At 33.7% G+C, this 12,832-nt stretch overlaps 2 protein-coding genes across 2 annotated transcripts; both read right to left on the bottom strand.

The window, feature by feature from the left end:
- Nucleotides 1-7,075: 7,075 nt before the first annotated feature.
- LOC115966827 (disease resistance-like protein DSC1) lies at nucleotides 7,076-10,170 on the bottom strand. Its single transcript, XM_031085978.1, has 4 exons — nucleotides 9,097-10,170; nucleotides 8,625-8,894; nucleotides 7,808-8,533; nucleotides 7,076-7,702 (listed from the first exon to the last, which is right to left on the bottom strand). The coding sequence occupies exons 1-4, from the start codon at nucleotides 10,138-10,140 to the stop codon at nucleotides 7,076-7,078; spliced, it is 2,667 nt and encodes an 888-aa protein (XP_030941838.1). The 5' UTR covers nucleotides 10,141-10,170.
- A 726-nt stretch (nucleotides 10,171-10,896) lies between these two features.
- LOC115967907 (TMV resistance protein N-like) lies at nucleotides 10,897-11,776 on the bottom strand. The gene is made up of 2 exons (XM_031087064.1): nucleotides 11,744-11,776; nucleotides 10,897-11,574 (listed from the first exon to the last, which is right to left on the bottom strand). The coding sequence occupies exon 2, from the start codon at nucleotides 11,453-11,455 to the stop codon at nucleotides 10,943-10,945; it is 513 nt and encodes a 170-aa protein (XP_030942924.1). The 5' UTR covers nucleotides 11,456-11,574; nucleotides 11,744-11,776; the 3' UTR covers nucleotides 10,897-10,942.
- Between the last annotated feature and the right edge of the window lie 1,056 nt (nucleotides 11,777-12,832).

Below are 12,832 nucleotides of genomic sequence, written 5' to 3'. Positions count from 1 at the left end.
ACTATGTTTTATGTTGGCTTTATTCCATGACAAAAAGTATTGTAATTGCTTTAATTTTGTTCCTTGTATTTTGTGAGATTTTATTGTATTGGATTTAGTATTAAGTTAGTGAAGAATCAAGTATAAATGAAGAATCAATGGATTTCGTGAGAAGCTAGCGAGAAGCTAACCCACGAAAGAGCCACGTGAGGAGCACATGACTGGAAGCTGAAGAGTCGTGCCAAGCTGTCATTTTCGTGAGTGTCTCACGGGTAAGGCCTTCCCGTGAGGTAGTCACAAAACATTCTACCTAAAGGATTTTTATGTGTGACTTTCTTATCCTTCACCCATACTATATATACCATCATTTCTCATAAATGTAAAAGAGGTCATTCAAAGAGAAAAACCCTAGATAGGTTTTCTACAACACACACACCCATCTTTTAAAGAGAGAGCTACTCATCCTTAGTGAGAAATCATTGTAGCCTCTTCTCCTTCCTTCTCTCATTGTCATACATTGAGAGGAGATTTGTACCCAAACACAACTCACACCTTTTCAGAGTGTAGATAGTGTTTTGGAGCTTGGAAAGCTTTGGGAAATTGCCAAAAGAAGCTGGTGAGGCTTGGCAGATGCAATCAGGCATATTGCGGGATCTAGAAAGCTAGACAAGACACGGTTCCGAGAAGCCTTGTTGAAGTAGAAGCTTAGAGGGCCTAAGTACATCGAGTAGATTAGGCTTGGAGGGTCTCTTGCTAACCCATGTATCCCAACTGATTGTTTAGTGGATCGATTACCGTTTAGATGGTGGCGAAGAGGTTTTTCGTCGAATTCTTCAATTTCCTCTTCGATAACACATCAGCGTGTTATCTTGTGTTTGCATTCTCTCTTCCCTTACTCTTGTACTTTACTTTTAATGCTTGTTGTTCATGCTTATGCACTAGAGTAGTTTTATTCTATTCCGCACTTAGTATAGGTTAGAGTAAAATCTATTGAGCCGTAATTTTTAATTTAGAGATCTAAACAGCTCTTGTATTTTTACACATTTTCGAGCTTTCAACAAGTACATGAAAATCCCAAAACTGACTAACCTCATACTCCAAGTGATCCAAACATCTTTTGCTCCAAATAAAATACCCATTAAATCTCCTAGTATCACCAATCATCACTTTAGTTGCTACAAGATAAATTCCCTATAATGTAGCTCCAAATTAAAGAATTTCAGCATTACCTTCTGGAACTCCTAGCAGTTAATTGGGTTATACATAAATTTATGTGCAAAGGATCAACAAGAGATAAATGACCCATATTAATAGCATTTGAAAAGACAAACTAGTAAAGATCATATGAAAGATGATGAAAAAATCTATAATTTATAAAGTCTAGTTACACCGTCCACATCATCTAAAAAAACATTACAAAAAATTTGAGAGCTATCTCGATGCAATGAATAACACAATAACCTGAATAATAAAGTATGTGCACTTTTTGTTTGCTTTTAAACGATCACAAATGCATATATACTAGGTAGCCTTAAGCAATATATCACAACTGTAAGAACGTCTGAACTAGCCATATTGACTTAAACAATGCCTAGGAATTTACCTGGCAACCCCTCATCTGGGGATTCATTGAGCATTTATACAGCCAAAAGAATACTACTTTGAACTGCTTTTCACATCCATCTCAAAACTGTCATTGTTCCTAGGCAACTGGACTTGTTCGAGCTTTTCCAAAACCTCACAATAAATCATCTAAATACCAAAGTTGCATTAAAAATAGAAATGTGGAGAGTTGATATGATGCTCATAATAAAAATAAGATATTGTTAACTTATATGTTAACAATATACTTGTGGCAGCTCTAACTCTATTTTCCCTTGGAAGGACATTTGGAATGTAAAGGTTCCTAAACGGGTGGCCCTTTTTTTTTCTTTTTTTCTTTTTTTTTTTTTGTGGGACAACAGCTCATGATTGCATTCTTACTTTGGATATTCTCATGCTTAGGGGTTGTTCTTTGGCAAATAGGTGTTGCAGTGGGAAGTCTGTGGATCATCTCTTCCTTCATTGTCCTATAGTGCACTCCTTATGGATGCTTATGCTTTAGGCCTTCTGTATTCAATGGGTCTTGCCTAGCTCTATGGCAGAGTTATCATTTCGTTGGAATCACTGGCTTGGGAATCATAATTAAGATATTTGGGATTTCATTCCAAACTATTTGATGTGGGCTATTCGGATAGAACGTAATCATCGTTCTTTTGAAGATTTTGAGAAGACGTTGGTTGAGTTAAATGACTTGTGCCAGCGTAGCCTTTTTAAATGGTGGTTAGTACCGGTGTTTTACATATTGTCCTTCTCTTTTATAGTTTTTTTCTTCTCTTACCTTAGCCTCGACTTCTTTTCTCTTTGTTTTTTGTTTGTGCTTTTCCATGTTCATCCTCATGAACAGCATATGTTTCTCTCTTGTTTTTCCATCAATAATAGTATTCTTATTACCTTAAAAAAATTTAAAAAAAAAAAAAAAAAACATATTGTTAACATATGTCAAATATATATTTATTTATTTCCACCCGTATCTAGTGAGTCTTGTCTCCACCTTACTATTTCAAATATATTTATTTATTTATTTATTTATTTTAAATAAGTAATCAAAATTATATTGCAAACGGAAGGAATTGCACTATGTTCACAATGATGAGCATAAAGCACCATGAAGAAGTTCATGCAAATCAAATAGAAGATCTGAGAGAAAATCGAAAATAAAAAATGGAAGTACAATTAGTAAAACCTCATGCTTGAGATCATTCAAACAAAGTGCGAAGTAGCAAGGACTTCAATTTCTCAATAGATATGCGCTCCTCAAAAATCCGGTTGTTACGCTCATTCCACACAAACCACATCATGCACGCCACTACCAAGTTCCATTCATTTGGAAATTACTTTGACATAATATAAACTTTTTTTACTAAAAAATAATATATAAACTACACGGTTCATGACATCCCATTGAAAGATGGGGGCAAATACAAACCCATTCAACCAATGCACTTAGATAATCTCAATAAACTGCCATCTTTTCCCCAAAATGCTGAATCAAGAAATTGCTCCCATCATATGAGTTTCCAATAATGAAATATCAAATGGAGCTAAACCTTTATCTTTACATCTTCATACATGCCTCATATAATTAATACATAGAACCATATGAAGCATCCAACAATAATTTTATTAACCAATTTCTCTATAGGTTTTACAGGTTTTACGCCAACATATAGGCATATCATGAAAAGCGGGAGAGATCCACTCCTCCAATAGATGATCATGTGCTATACTTCCAAGAATCCGCTGATAAGTACATCAGGTGCTTTAAATGCAGTGTGCACTTCCATATGTTTGCTGCATCCCTACAAATAGAAGAAAGGTAAACACTATGACTTGGGACATTAGAAGCTAGCATTAACAGTTATTCCTTCATGCACTACCTTTGTTTCTATGTATTAAAATAGCCCAAAGAGTGTTGGCAAAGATGACAGTGAAGTGATTGCACTGGTCTTGTGACTGATACACTCTTTCCAGCCAAGAAGAAACTTAATTTAGACCTGACTTTGGCTCTAGGAACTAAGTTCTAATGGAGTGGTGATGCAAACCACATTGCATGAGCTAAGTCATTGGCAACAGATAGGCAGTCTAGGCATTCCTCTTCCGTAGCACATAAAAGGGCAAGAAATATCAATGATGATATTCCTAATTGCTAATTCCCTTCTCACTAAAAAACCATCATTTAAGAACATAGGAAAAGTAATGGCTTTGAAAGGGAGTTAAATCTTTCATAGGGAAGCCTACATCTAAGAACTATATCTCTAAATTATGCTCCTTCCATCTAAGTATTTATTATGGAGAAGCCAATAGGCTCTCTTGATCGTACATAGACCTGACTAATCATGGGGTCAGATTAGTATCCCCGTACTTCCGAATCAGTTATAATATTATATTCCAATGGCAACATGACTCGAAACTACTTTGAGAATTTAGTTTGAGCTTTAGAGAATGGTATATCAGATGCGAACAGAGGAACCTAAAAGAAAGATCATTTTTAAGCACAAAAATGAACTAAAGGGACGAACAACTTTTATCTGCAAGTACAGTTGCAATCATAACAATGATGAAGTTGTGGCCCTGTCCATCCTTCATTAATTCAAATATTTCTAATTAACAAAAAAGTAACGAGTAAATAAAAGCATGTGATTTTATATTACAACTAATCATATATAAATAATATTCTTCCACAGATCCCAACCAAAGGTTTTTGGACAGCATATATTAAATAATCAATCACGAATCTTAGGGGTTGAAGGGATACTCTAGTGGTTCCAACACCTCTCACAATGACTAGTATTGGGGTTCCAACCCCCTCCCCAATTTACATAGGGAAAAAAACCATAACTGCTATGATCAGGAAACATATTCTAATATATATTAAAGCAAATAAAATAAACTAAATAAATGAACAAGCCAATCTTTAACTCCTTATCTTAATTAAACACTTGTTATTGGTTTTGATGCCTGAGTAGTCTTATAAACAAATGCCGTAATCTCAATTCTTCTCAACTGCAAATACCTTCCTTTGGCAGCCCATTCCAAATTTGCAGCTTTTAGAACCTCTAAAATTATTGTTTAGCTCTTCGAATAGCCCATTCCAAACTCTTTTCAAGTGCAAATCACTTAGTATTAAACTAAATCAAAATCTCAACAAACACCTGTTTCTTTTTTGTCAACAAAGCTAAACAAAGAACGTCATTTTGATTAAAAATCAACTCATTTTCTTAATATGTGAGCGAAAAATTTTATATAATTTTTAGAACATTAAGAGCAAGGTGCACTTTCAAAGATGCCTTTCCAAATGTAATTAAATGAATTACCTACCTTTTTAATGTAGAGTACCTCTTGATTACCTTGACATAGGTTCTAGTCCTTTAATGACTTCTCTACAATCCACATTCGTTGACAAAAAGGCCCAAATAAAGATTTGAAACAATTAATTTGTATATAAACTATTTAAATCTAAAATCATAAGTGATAGCAAATTAAAAAAAAAAAAAATATAGTATGTGCCATCACAGAAGAGTCTACTATTTACCTCCCATCTTAGGTTTTGAAGCGGAAACTAGGCATCAAAAAAAAAAAATATATATATATATATATTATGTATTTTTTAAGCAATTGAATGAAAAGGGAAATTGGTTTAAGACATTTTCAAAGAAAACAAGAGAGTTCAATACCATTGAGCTATTATAAAAAGGTAGCACTTTAACTCATCAACCTTGTACCATCCTCCCATCCAAGAATATTCACCAAAACATCGATCATTGAAGTAGGAGATCCACAAAATAACATTCCCATGGTATTACCTCAGATTTTGAACTCATGTAAACACTTCAAGCATAAAAAGTAAAAAGAAACAGCAGAGATAAACCTTCAGACTGATAGGACCTCTCAACATTTTACCATACTAACCATTACATGATTTAGCTTGGCTGGAAAGATCTAAAAGCATTTTCATCTCTGAGAGTTGAACTTGAAAAACCTAAATCCGTTTTCCAGTAAATTTAATATCTTAACGATAAGCAGAAAGAAAATATACAATTGACCCCCAAATAGGGGGAAAAAAAAAGGATAGGATTGCATAGCGCATGGAAACTTCTTAAATGTTGAATATTCTTACGTTTTCCATCAAATCTAGAAGTTCTCAATAATTGAACTAGATTAAAGAAAAAAAAAAGTACTAAATGGAAAAATGCAAAACCATATGAGCAATGCAATCTTAAAAAAAAAAAAAAAAGAAAGAAGAAGAAGTTTCTTTAGTTAGAACTTTAACATTAGGCTACAGCAGAATTCAGGTTTAAATTCACACTTTCTTGGGAGTTTGTTCTTTGTTTGGCAATGTAGAAAATAAGTATGCGAAAACGGTCAAGGTCCTCAAGTAAAATCATAGATTATTATTATTATTTTTTTTTTTTTTTAACGAACAAATGAATTTATTAAAGAAACAAACTAAACAAACAGCAAACACCAGTATCTAAAAGCTGTAATACCTAACAACAAAAACAGAGCAAGCAGGAAACTAAATAAAAGCTGCAACTAAACTTACAGAGAATCAAAATAAAACCCTCAATTATAGCAAACTCAACCAAGGACTTGCTCGCTTAATACCTCCTCAGACTTGACATTGCTGCAAAATATATAAGCATTTCTTTCAAGCCAAACATAATAAACTCCTGCAAACCTAGCAATTTTTCTTATGATGCTTTTAAAACTTTTGGCCTTTAACTTATTTTTACCCCCAAAGAACTAATTGGTACCAACTATATGCCTAGGATTACATTAGACACTGACTTAACTTGCTGTCATAGCCTCTTTGAGAAAGGAAAGATACTCAAGGATTTTAAGTCCATAGTTTAGTGCAAAGTTGATTTTTATTTCTCTTGGTAATATGTTTGATGCATTCTTGTTCAGTTGTAACTTATCTCTCAATAAAATAATAAAAAATCTAAGTAATATTATTCAATGAATCAATAAAAGTATAGAAACATCTATGAAAATTAACAAAATCAAAATTTAAAACCCACAAGAAAAGCAAATGTAATCAAAGAATTTTTTTTTTTTTTAATAGAAAATAACAATAAAACATTAACAATTGGCTCTAAGAATTTCATAGGTTAGAAACATCTAAGCAAACAGGATCAATATCCTGAAAAAGCATTTCATTGAACAGCTTGTGCACTTGAAAAATTAAATGAATAAAAGACAAATATTATAATAAATGATAATCAAATTGCAAGGTGAAAATGGATATTGGACCTACTAATTACTTCAATAGCAACAACAACTGCATTAAAATAAATTAATAAATTAAATTAAATACTTATTTTATAACTAACAAATACAAAGCCCAACAACCTGATTTCCCTATAAATACTTGAACAACAATCATATGAATGATAAAGGCAGCCAAAGATGTGAATCCAATAATGCAACTAAAGCAGGCATACCTTGGCATCAAGGTTGCTTTCAGGTGCAAGTATAATTCTTTGAAATTTGATCAAGATGTTCTTGTCTTCTTTGATGTTGGAAACTGATTGAAGTCTGAAGAGGAACCCAAATCAAACCCATCATCAAATCCCACATTAGATGGAAAAGAATGGCGATCGTTGTCATCAGGGACCAAGGAAGACCCAAAACCATGCGTAAAGTGAGCAGTATTCTGAGGACAACAGACACAGTCTACATGGGCTCCCAACCACGTAATTATGGGGTCATATGAAGAAGAGATTATTTCACCATACTTGATTTCAACTGTAATCGTAACATGATTCTGTTCAGATGGATTTGAATCATTCCATTCCCAAAGATATACAGTACGTAAGTACAGATGCTCAGAACCTCCTTTTAACGGGCTAAAATATGTTGTTTCTTTTTTAGAAAAACCATTGGTGGAAACAACAAAACAAGTTGCTTCCGTAGCTTCTGCCTTTACTGATCGAAAAGCAAAACAGAGAACTAATTTTTGAAATTCACGACCAACCTCGAATGATACAGAATTTCCAAAGCTCTGATGGTTCCATTTGAACCCCTTCGGAATCTCAATTCTTGGTAGTACAAGATGACAACTACCGTCATATGATTCAGAGTCATCAAAAAACAAGGGATCCATGAATATTTCTCCAAACTGCTTGCATTTAGCAAATACAAGAAATTGAAATTTAGAGATTCTCGCAATATATATCACTTTTATATATATATATATAGAGAGAGAGAGAGAGAGAGAGCTCACCTGATTCAATAATCTGCATGATGATGGTAGATCCAACGACATGCAGTCTGTTGCATTCACAAGTCTTATAGATTGTGGAAGCCTTGGAATTTCTCGAAGCTTATTGCAATAGCACATGGAAAGTTGTCGTAATGTAGCAAATCTACTAATGCTTCTTGGGATTGTAACAATACTAGAGCCGTCTAGATTTAGATCTATCAATAAGGGGAAGGAATCGGGCTTCATCAAAATATGTGATTCAATTATATCTCCATCACATTTCCAGACTTGCAATGCTCTCAAGTTCGTAAACTCATATCCCGAAAATCTAACGAGGAAATCACCAAGGTTTTGACAATTATCTAGGTTTAACTCAGTAAGCACTCCAATGAGATGCCCCAGTGATAAAGGCCATTCTCTAATATTACTATAACTAAAATATAAACTGTTACATTTCATTTCTGGGTTAATATTGGGAAACTTTTCAAGGCTTACACAGCGAAATAGACAAAAATATTGAAGAGATTTCAACTTAAGGCTGCTAGGAAGAGTTTGAAGATTTTTGCAATCCATGAGATCCCAACTTCTAAGCTTATCAAGAGATCCAATGGCATCATGAACTTCAATTAGATTTTCACAACCAGCAATGTCCAATGTCTCTAAGTTTGGGGCACACAAGTCAGGTAATTTTGTAATGGAGACACACTCACTCAAATTGATATTTATCAAATTTTTGTAATAGGACCCCTACAAGGAAAACAAAACCAAAAATTGTTCTTACAAAATTTTAGAAATAACATTTAAAGAAATCTAAATTCATCAATACTAATACTCATACCTGCTTGAATAGCTTCTCCAATCTAATGCAACTACGAGGCATCTCGAGTACAACAAGTTGATGACAATAATTGGATGGCAAGGAAAAAGGATATTGGTGCCATTCAAGTAACTTTAACCCATTGGGGAGATATTTAAGTTCTTCAGAAATGAGTACATTACGAACTATAAGAAATTTTAGATTTTTCATCTTTTTGAAAGCTTTAGCATGTAGTTGCACTGTTATTGGATTAGGCGAATGCAACATTAGACCTTCAATTTTGTCCGACCCCTGATTGGATAAAGAATTAAGTGAAACATATAACACAATAGAGTTTGACAAAACTATAATAATCTTGAAATTTTAAGCAAAAATAATACCGTTAAACTTATATTTTCTATAATGTTAAAAAGAAAAATATCAAAGCAAGAAAACTTATCACTTCTACCTGATGAAAAAAAAAAGTTAAAATCTAAAGAAAAAGAAGTTATACCTTACTTCCAGTTAGTACTTCAAGAGCATCCTCATAATGCCATAATCTGCTACGTTTTTTGAGGATTTTTGGTGATTCTTGCCGAACAATTTCCCTACCCATTTGTTGTACCAAGTCATGCATCCCCAATATGCCATCATGACCAATAGTTACGAGACATTTATTAACAAGGTTTGGAATACCAATTGTTGGATATAAATTGCAAGCATCTAATATATTTACAACATAATTATTGTTCCTTCCCTTGAAGAAACATGCAATATCGAGGAAAATATCTTTTTCAGTTTCTTCCAATCCATCATAACTTACTTTAAGTATTTCATGAATATCTCCTTTAGGAATTTTTCCATATTGATGTATTGCACCTTTCCATTCAGATTTTGTTCTTCCACACAAATCAGAACCTATTATTGTTAAGGCTAATGGTAGGCCCCCGGCATATTGTATGACTTGGTTTGCAAGTTCAAAATAATCTTCCTCAAGTTTATTTCCTTTGAAGGCATGTTGATTAAAGAGTTCAAGAGCTTCATGTTTGTCCAATTCCTTCACCTTGTAAGTTGCACATTCTTTTTCAAGAGTAGCTAGCAAGTGTGCATCTCTTGTTGTTATAAGGACTCTACTTCCTGAAACAAACCAATCACAATTTCCAAACAAATTTTCAATTTGTTTTGATTTATCCACGTCATCGAGAATTACAAGAACCCTTTTACTATGAAGCCTTTCCTTTATCATATTGATTCCACGGGATACACTCTCCACCTTCAAATGTTTGCCCCTTAAGATATTAGAAAGGAGTTTCTCTTGTAGTTGGATTATACCATCACTTGTTCCAGAATTTTCTCTAACATTCTCTAGAAAGCAACTTCCATCAAAATGATCAAAAATTCTATTATAAACAACTTTTGCAATAGTTGTCTTACCTATCCCCCCAAGACCATGAATCCCCACCATTCGAACATCATTTACCTTAATATCTAAAAGAAATTCTATGGCCTTGGCACGAGAATTTACTCCAACAGGGTATTTAGCAACAAATAACTCCATTTAATTTGGTATTCGATATATTTTCAATAATTTGTTGTATGAATTTGTATTCAGGGCCGCTGCCAATCAAAAAGCATACGAGACATTAAATGAGTAGGACTAGTTGAAAATATGAATATGAAAATAAGAGAATCAAGATGTTTAGCTTTGTGCATTACAACCTACACTCAACATATTATCAGCTGAATTAAAGGACATAATTCAAGTATTTGAGAAGTATAATATAATTTATTTTTTAAAAATTTTTTGGGAATAAGATTTTGGCTTCCCATACTTGACCAAAATAATCAAGAAATTTTGGATTTAAAAAAAAAAACGGAGGGAGAAACTATAACATTATCAAGTCTTCGAAAGGTATATTTTGTCTCTTTGCCAAACCGAAACGACATTCTATATTTTATTCACAACTTTGATTTTGATTTATTCTCTTTCTTTTTTTTTCCTAGTAAGAAATTGTTTTAGGCTTTTGGCAAGTAGTTGCATGAAAGCTGATAAAAAGCCTATTGAAAACCCATTTATAATACTTTGAACGAAATGATTAAGAAAATTAGAGAAATGTTTTTGAAAGGATTATGTTGATGAACCTTTGATTCAAACAACACTTCCTCGTCTCACAAGTGTGGGTGAAAGGTGAAGTCATGGGATTAAAGCTCATCAGATGTTAAATTCTTCCATTTCCACTAGCTTAACTAACTTAGTAATTCAAGAGGTGATCATAATAGATTTTTTATTTTTTTATATTTGGCATTTTGTAGTCGTAACAAAACCATTAGAAGTCTAAAAGTCATAAAAGAACATAACATTAGTTATTAGATACATACCCATCCTCATAATGCCATCCAGACAAACTAGCCGCTTCATTTAGAGCTGCCCTCCACCTCTGCACCTTCTCTGTGTTATTCTTGAATTTGTTTTCATGTTTAGCCATTGCTAATTTGAATTTACCTTCTTGCTTGCGTACTTTAGATGGATCCACTTTGTAAAAAACTGGAAGAACCAATTGTCCATTTTGCTTGCAGTTAAGAATCTCGACAAGTTCTTCCAAGCACCAAGATGAAAATGCGTAGTTTTGAGAGAATATGATAATTGAAATCATTGATGATTTAATAGCTTTAACAAGTTCCACTGAAATTTCTTCTCCTCTTTGGAGGTCATTATCGATGAAGGTATTGATACCGTTGTCACACAAAGCTTGATATAAATGGCCAGTAAAACCATTGCGGGTATCTTCACCTCTAAAGCTCAAGAAGACATCATAGTCCCACTGGGGAGTGGAAGAAGAAAAGGAGACTCCTTGATGGATCGGGAAAGCCATTAGAATCTACAAGCAGAAGATTGAGAAGATCAAAGATGTGATGAAATGAGAATATTGACAGCGCGTAATTGACTAGTCTTCACTCTTCAACTCATTCGCCCCAATCAACAAATTAATCCCTAAAAAAATAAACACAACAAGAAAGATTGTAAATTTACAACAAGAAAGCAGAGCTTTTAAAGATCATCAGCAAAAATCATAATAATCAATCATATCATAAAAGTCTAGCGGCTAAACTAAGAGAAGATGAAATGAAAAATGATGAGAAGATAGAATTTGAGATGATACCTGCGACTCTGCGAGCTGTGTTCTCTGAGCAAAAAAAGAAGAAGATGAAGATGAAGATGAAGATGGAGAAGCGTTGAAGAATTGGGAAAGGAAAAGTAAAAAGTAGAAATAAAGACAAGGAGTCAAGTGGGAGGGGAAAAAGTAGTGATTAAAAGTTGAAATGAAACTTCGACTTTGGTTTGTTGTGTTAACCATTTATTCAACTTTGCTATATTGCATGTGTTTCATCATATCTGCAATTTTCTATAGGCTTTTAGCCTTGTACGTTGTCATATTTTGATCCCTTTACCTTCTACTAACGACCAATGAGAAACTTGCAGAACATCCTGAGCTGTACAAAGATAGAAGTTTACCAGATGATGGTGCTGGTTCCAAACAAACTGAAACTAGCACAGATGCAGCTGGACAAAGGCAAGCTGCAACAGATCAGTTCATGCTAGAGCGCTTCCGTAAACGAGAACGCCACCGTGTGATGCGGAGATAACATGCTCTTGATTCTTGCAGCAACACCTTTTACAACTAAGTTTGAAGAATAATTTCTGTACTGTGTCCGATGATGTCATTTATGCTACATTTTGGTTAAATTTTGACACATAAGTCATGTTGCAGTAAAATTGTTGTAATCATTAATCTTTTTGATGATTTGTACATTATTTGAATAGGTTTACATGCCTATATTCTGCGGATGACAACTGACAGTCCTTTCATTATTAGGTTCTAACTTCTTTCTGTTTTTAACAACTAACAAACTTTCCTAAGGGAGAAAGATTGTCTCTATTTATCCACAATGCTTTTGATCTGCCACTCTGCCATCTGGGTTTTCTAGGTTGATTAAGCAGTCCAGCATGCACTGGATCTATTTGTGCCTAGCTGCGTTAATTGTAATTTATACTATTTTCTGGGTGTTGATCATGGGGTGTGGTAGATTTTAAGTTTAAATGTCTTACAATCAGACATACACTCGCACATGGACACATGCACACTCGGTTCATTTATGCATAGCTCCATTGATTGTAACTAGCTGATGTCTTTTAAAGCAGTATTTTATAGCCTATGTAGTATGTACAATATTTATGACGTGTAATAAAC

Source organism: Quercus lobata, chromosome 11 (assembly GCF_001633185.2).
Source record: "Quercus lobata isolate SW786 chromosome 11, ValleyOak3.0 Primary Assembly, whole genome shotgun sequence".
Lineage (NCBI taxonomy): Eukaryota > Viridiplantae > Streptophyta > Magnoliopsida > Fagales > Fagaceae > Quercus > Quercus lobata.
Note: the sequence above shows the minus strand (reverse complement) of the source record. Positions and strands in the feature narration are given on the sequence as shown.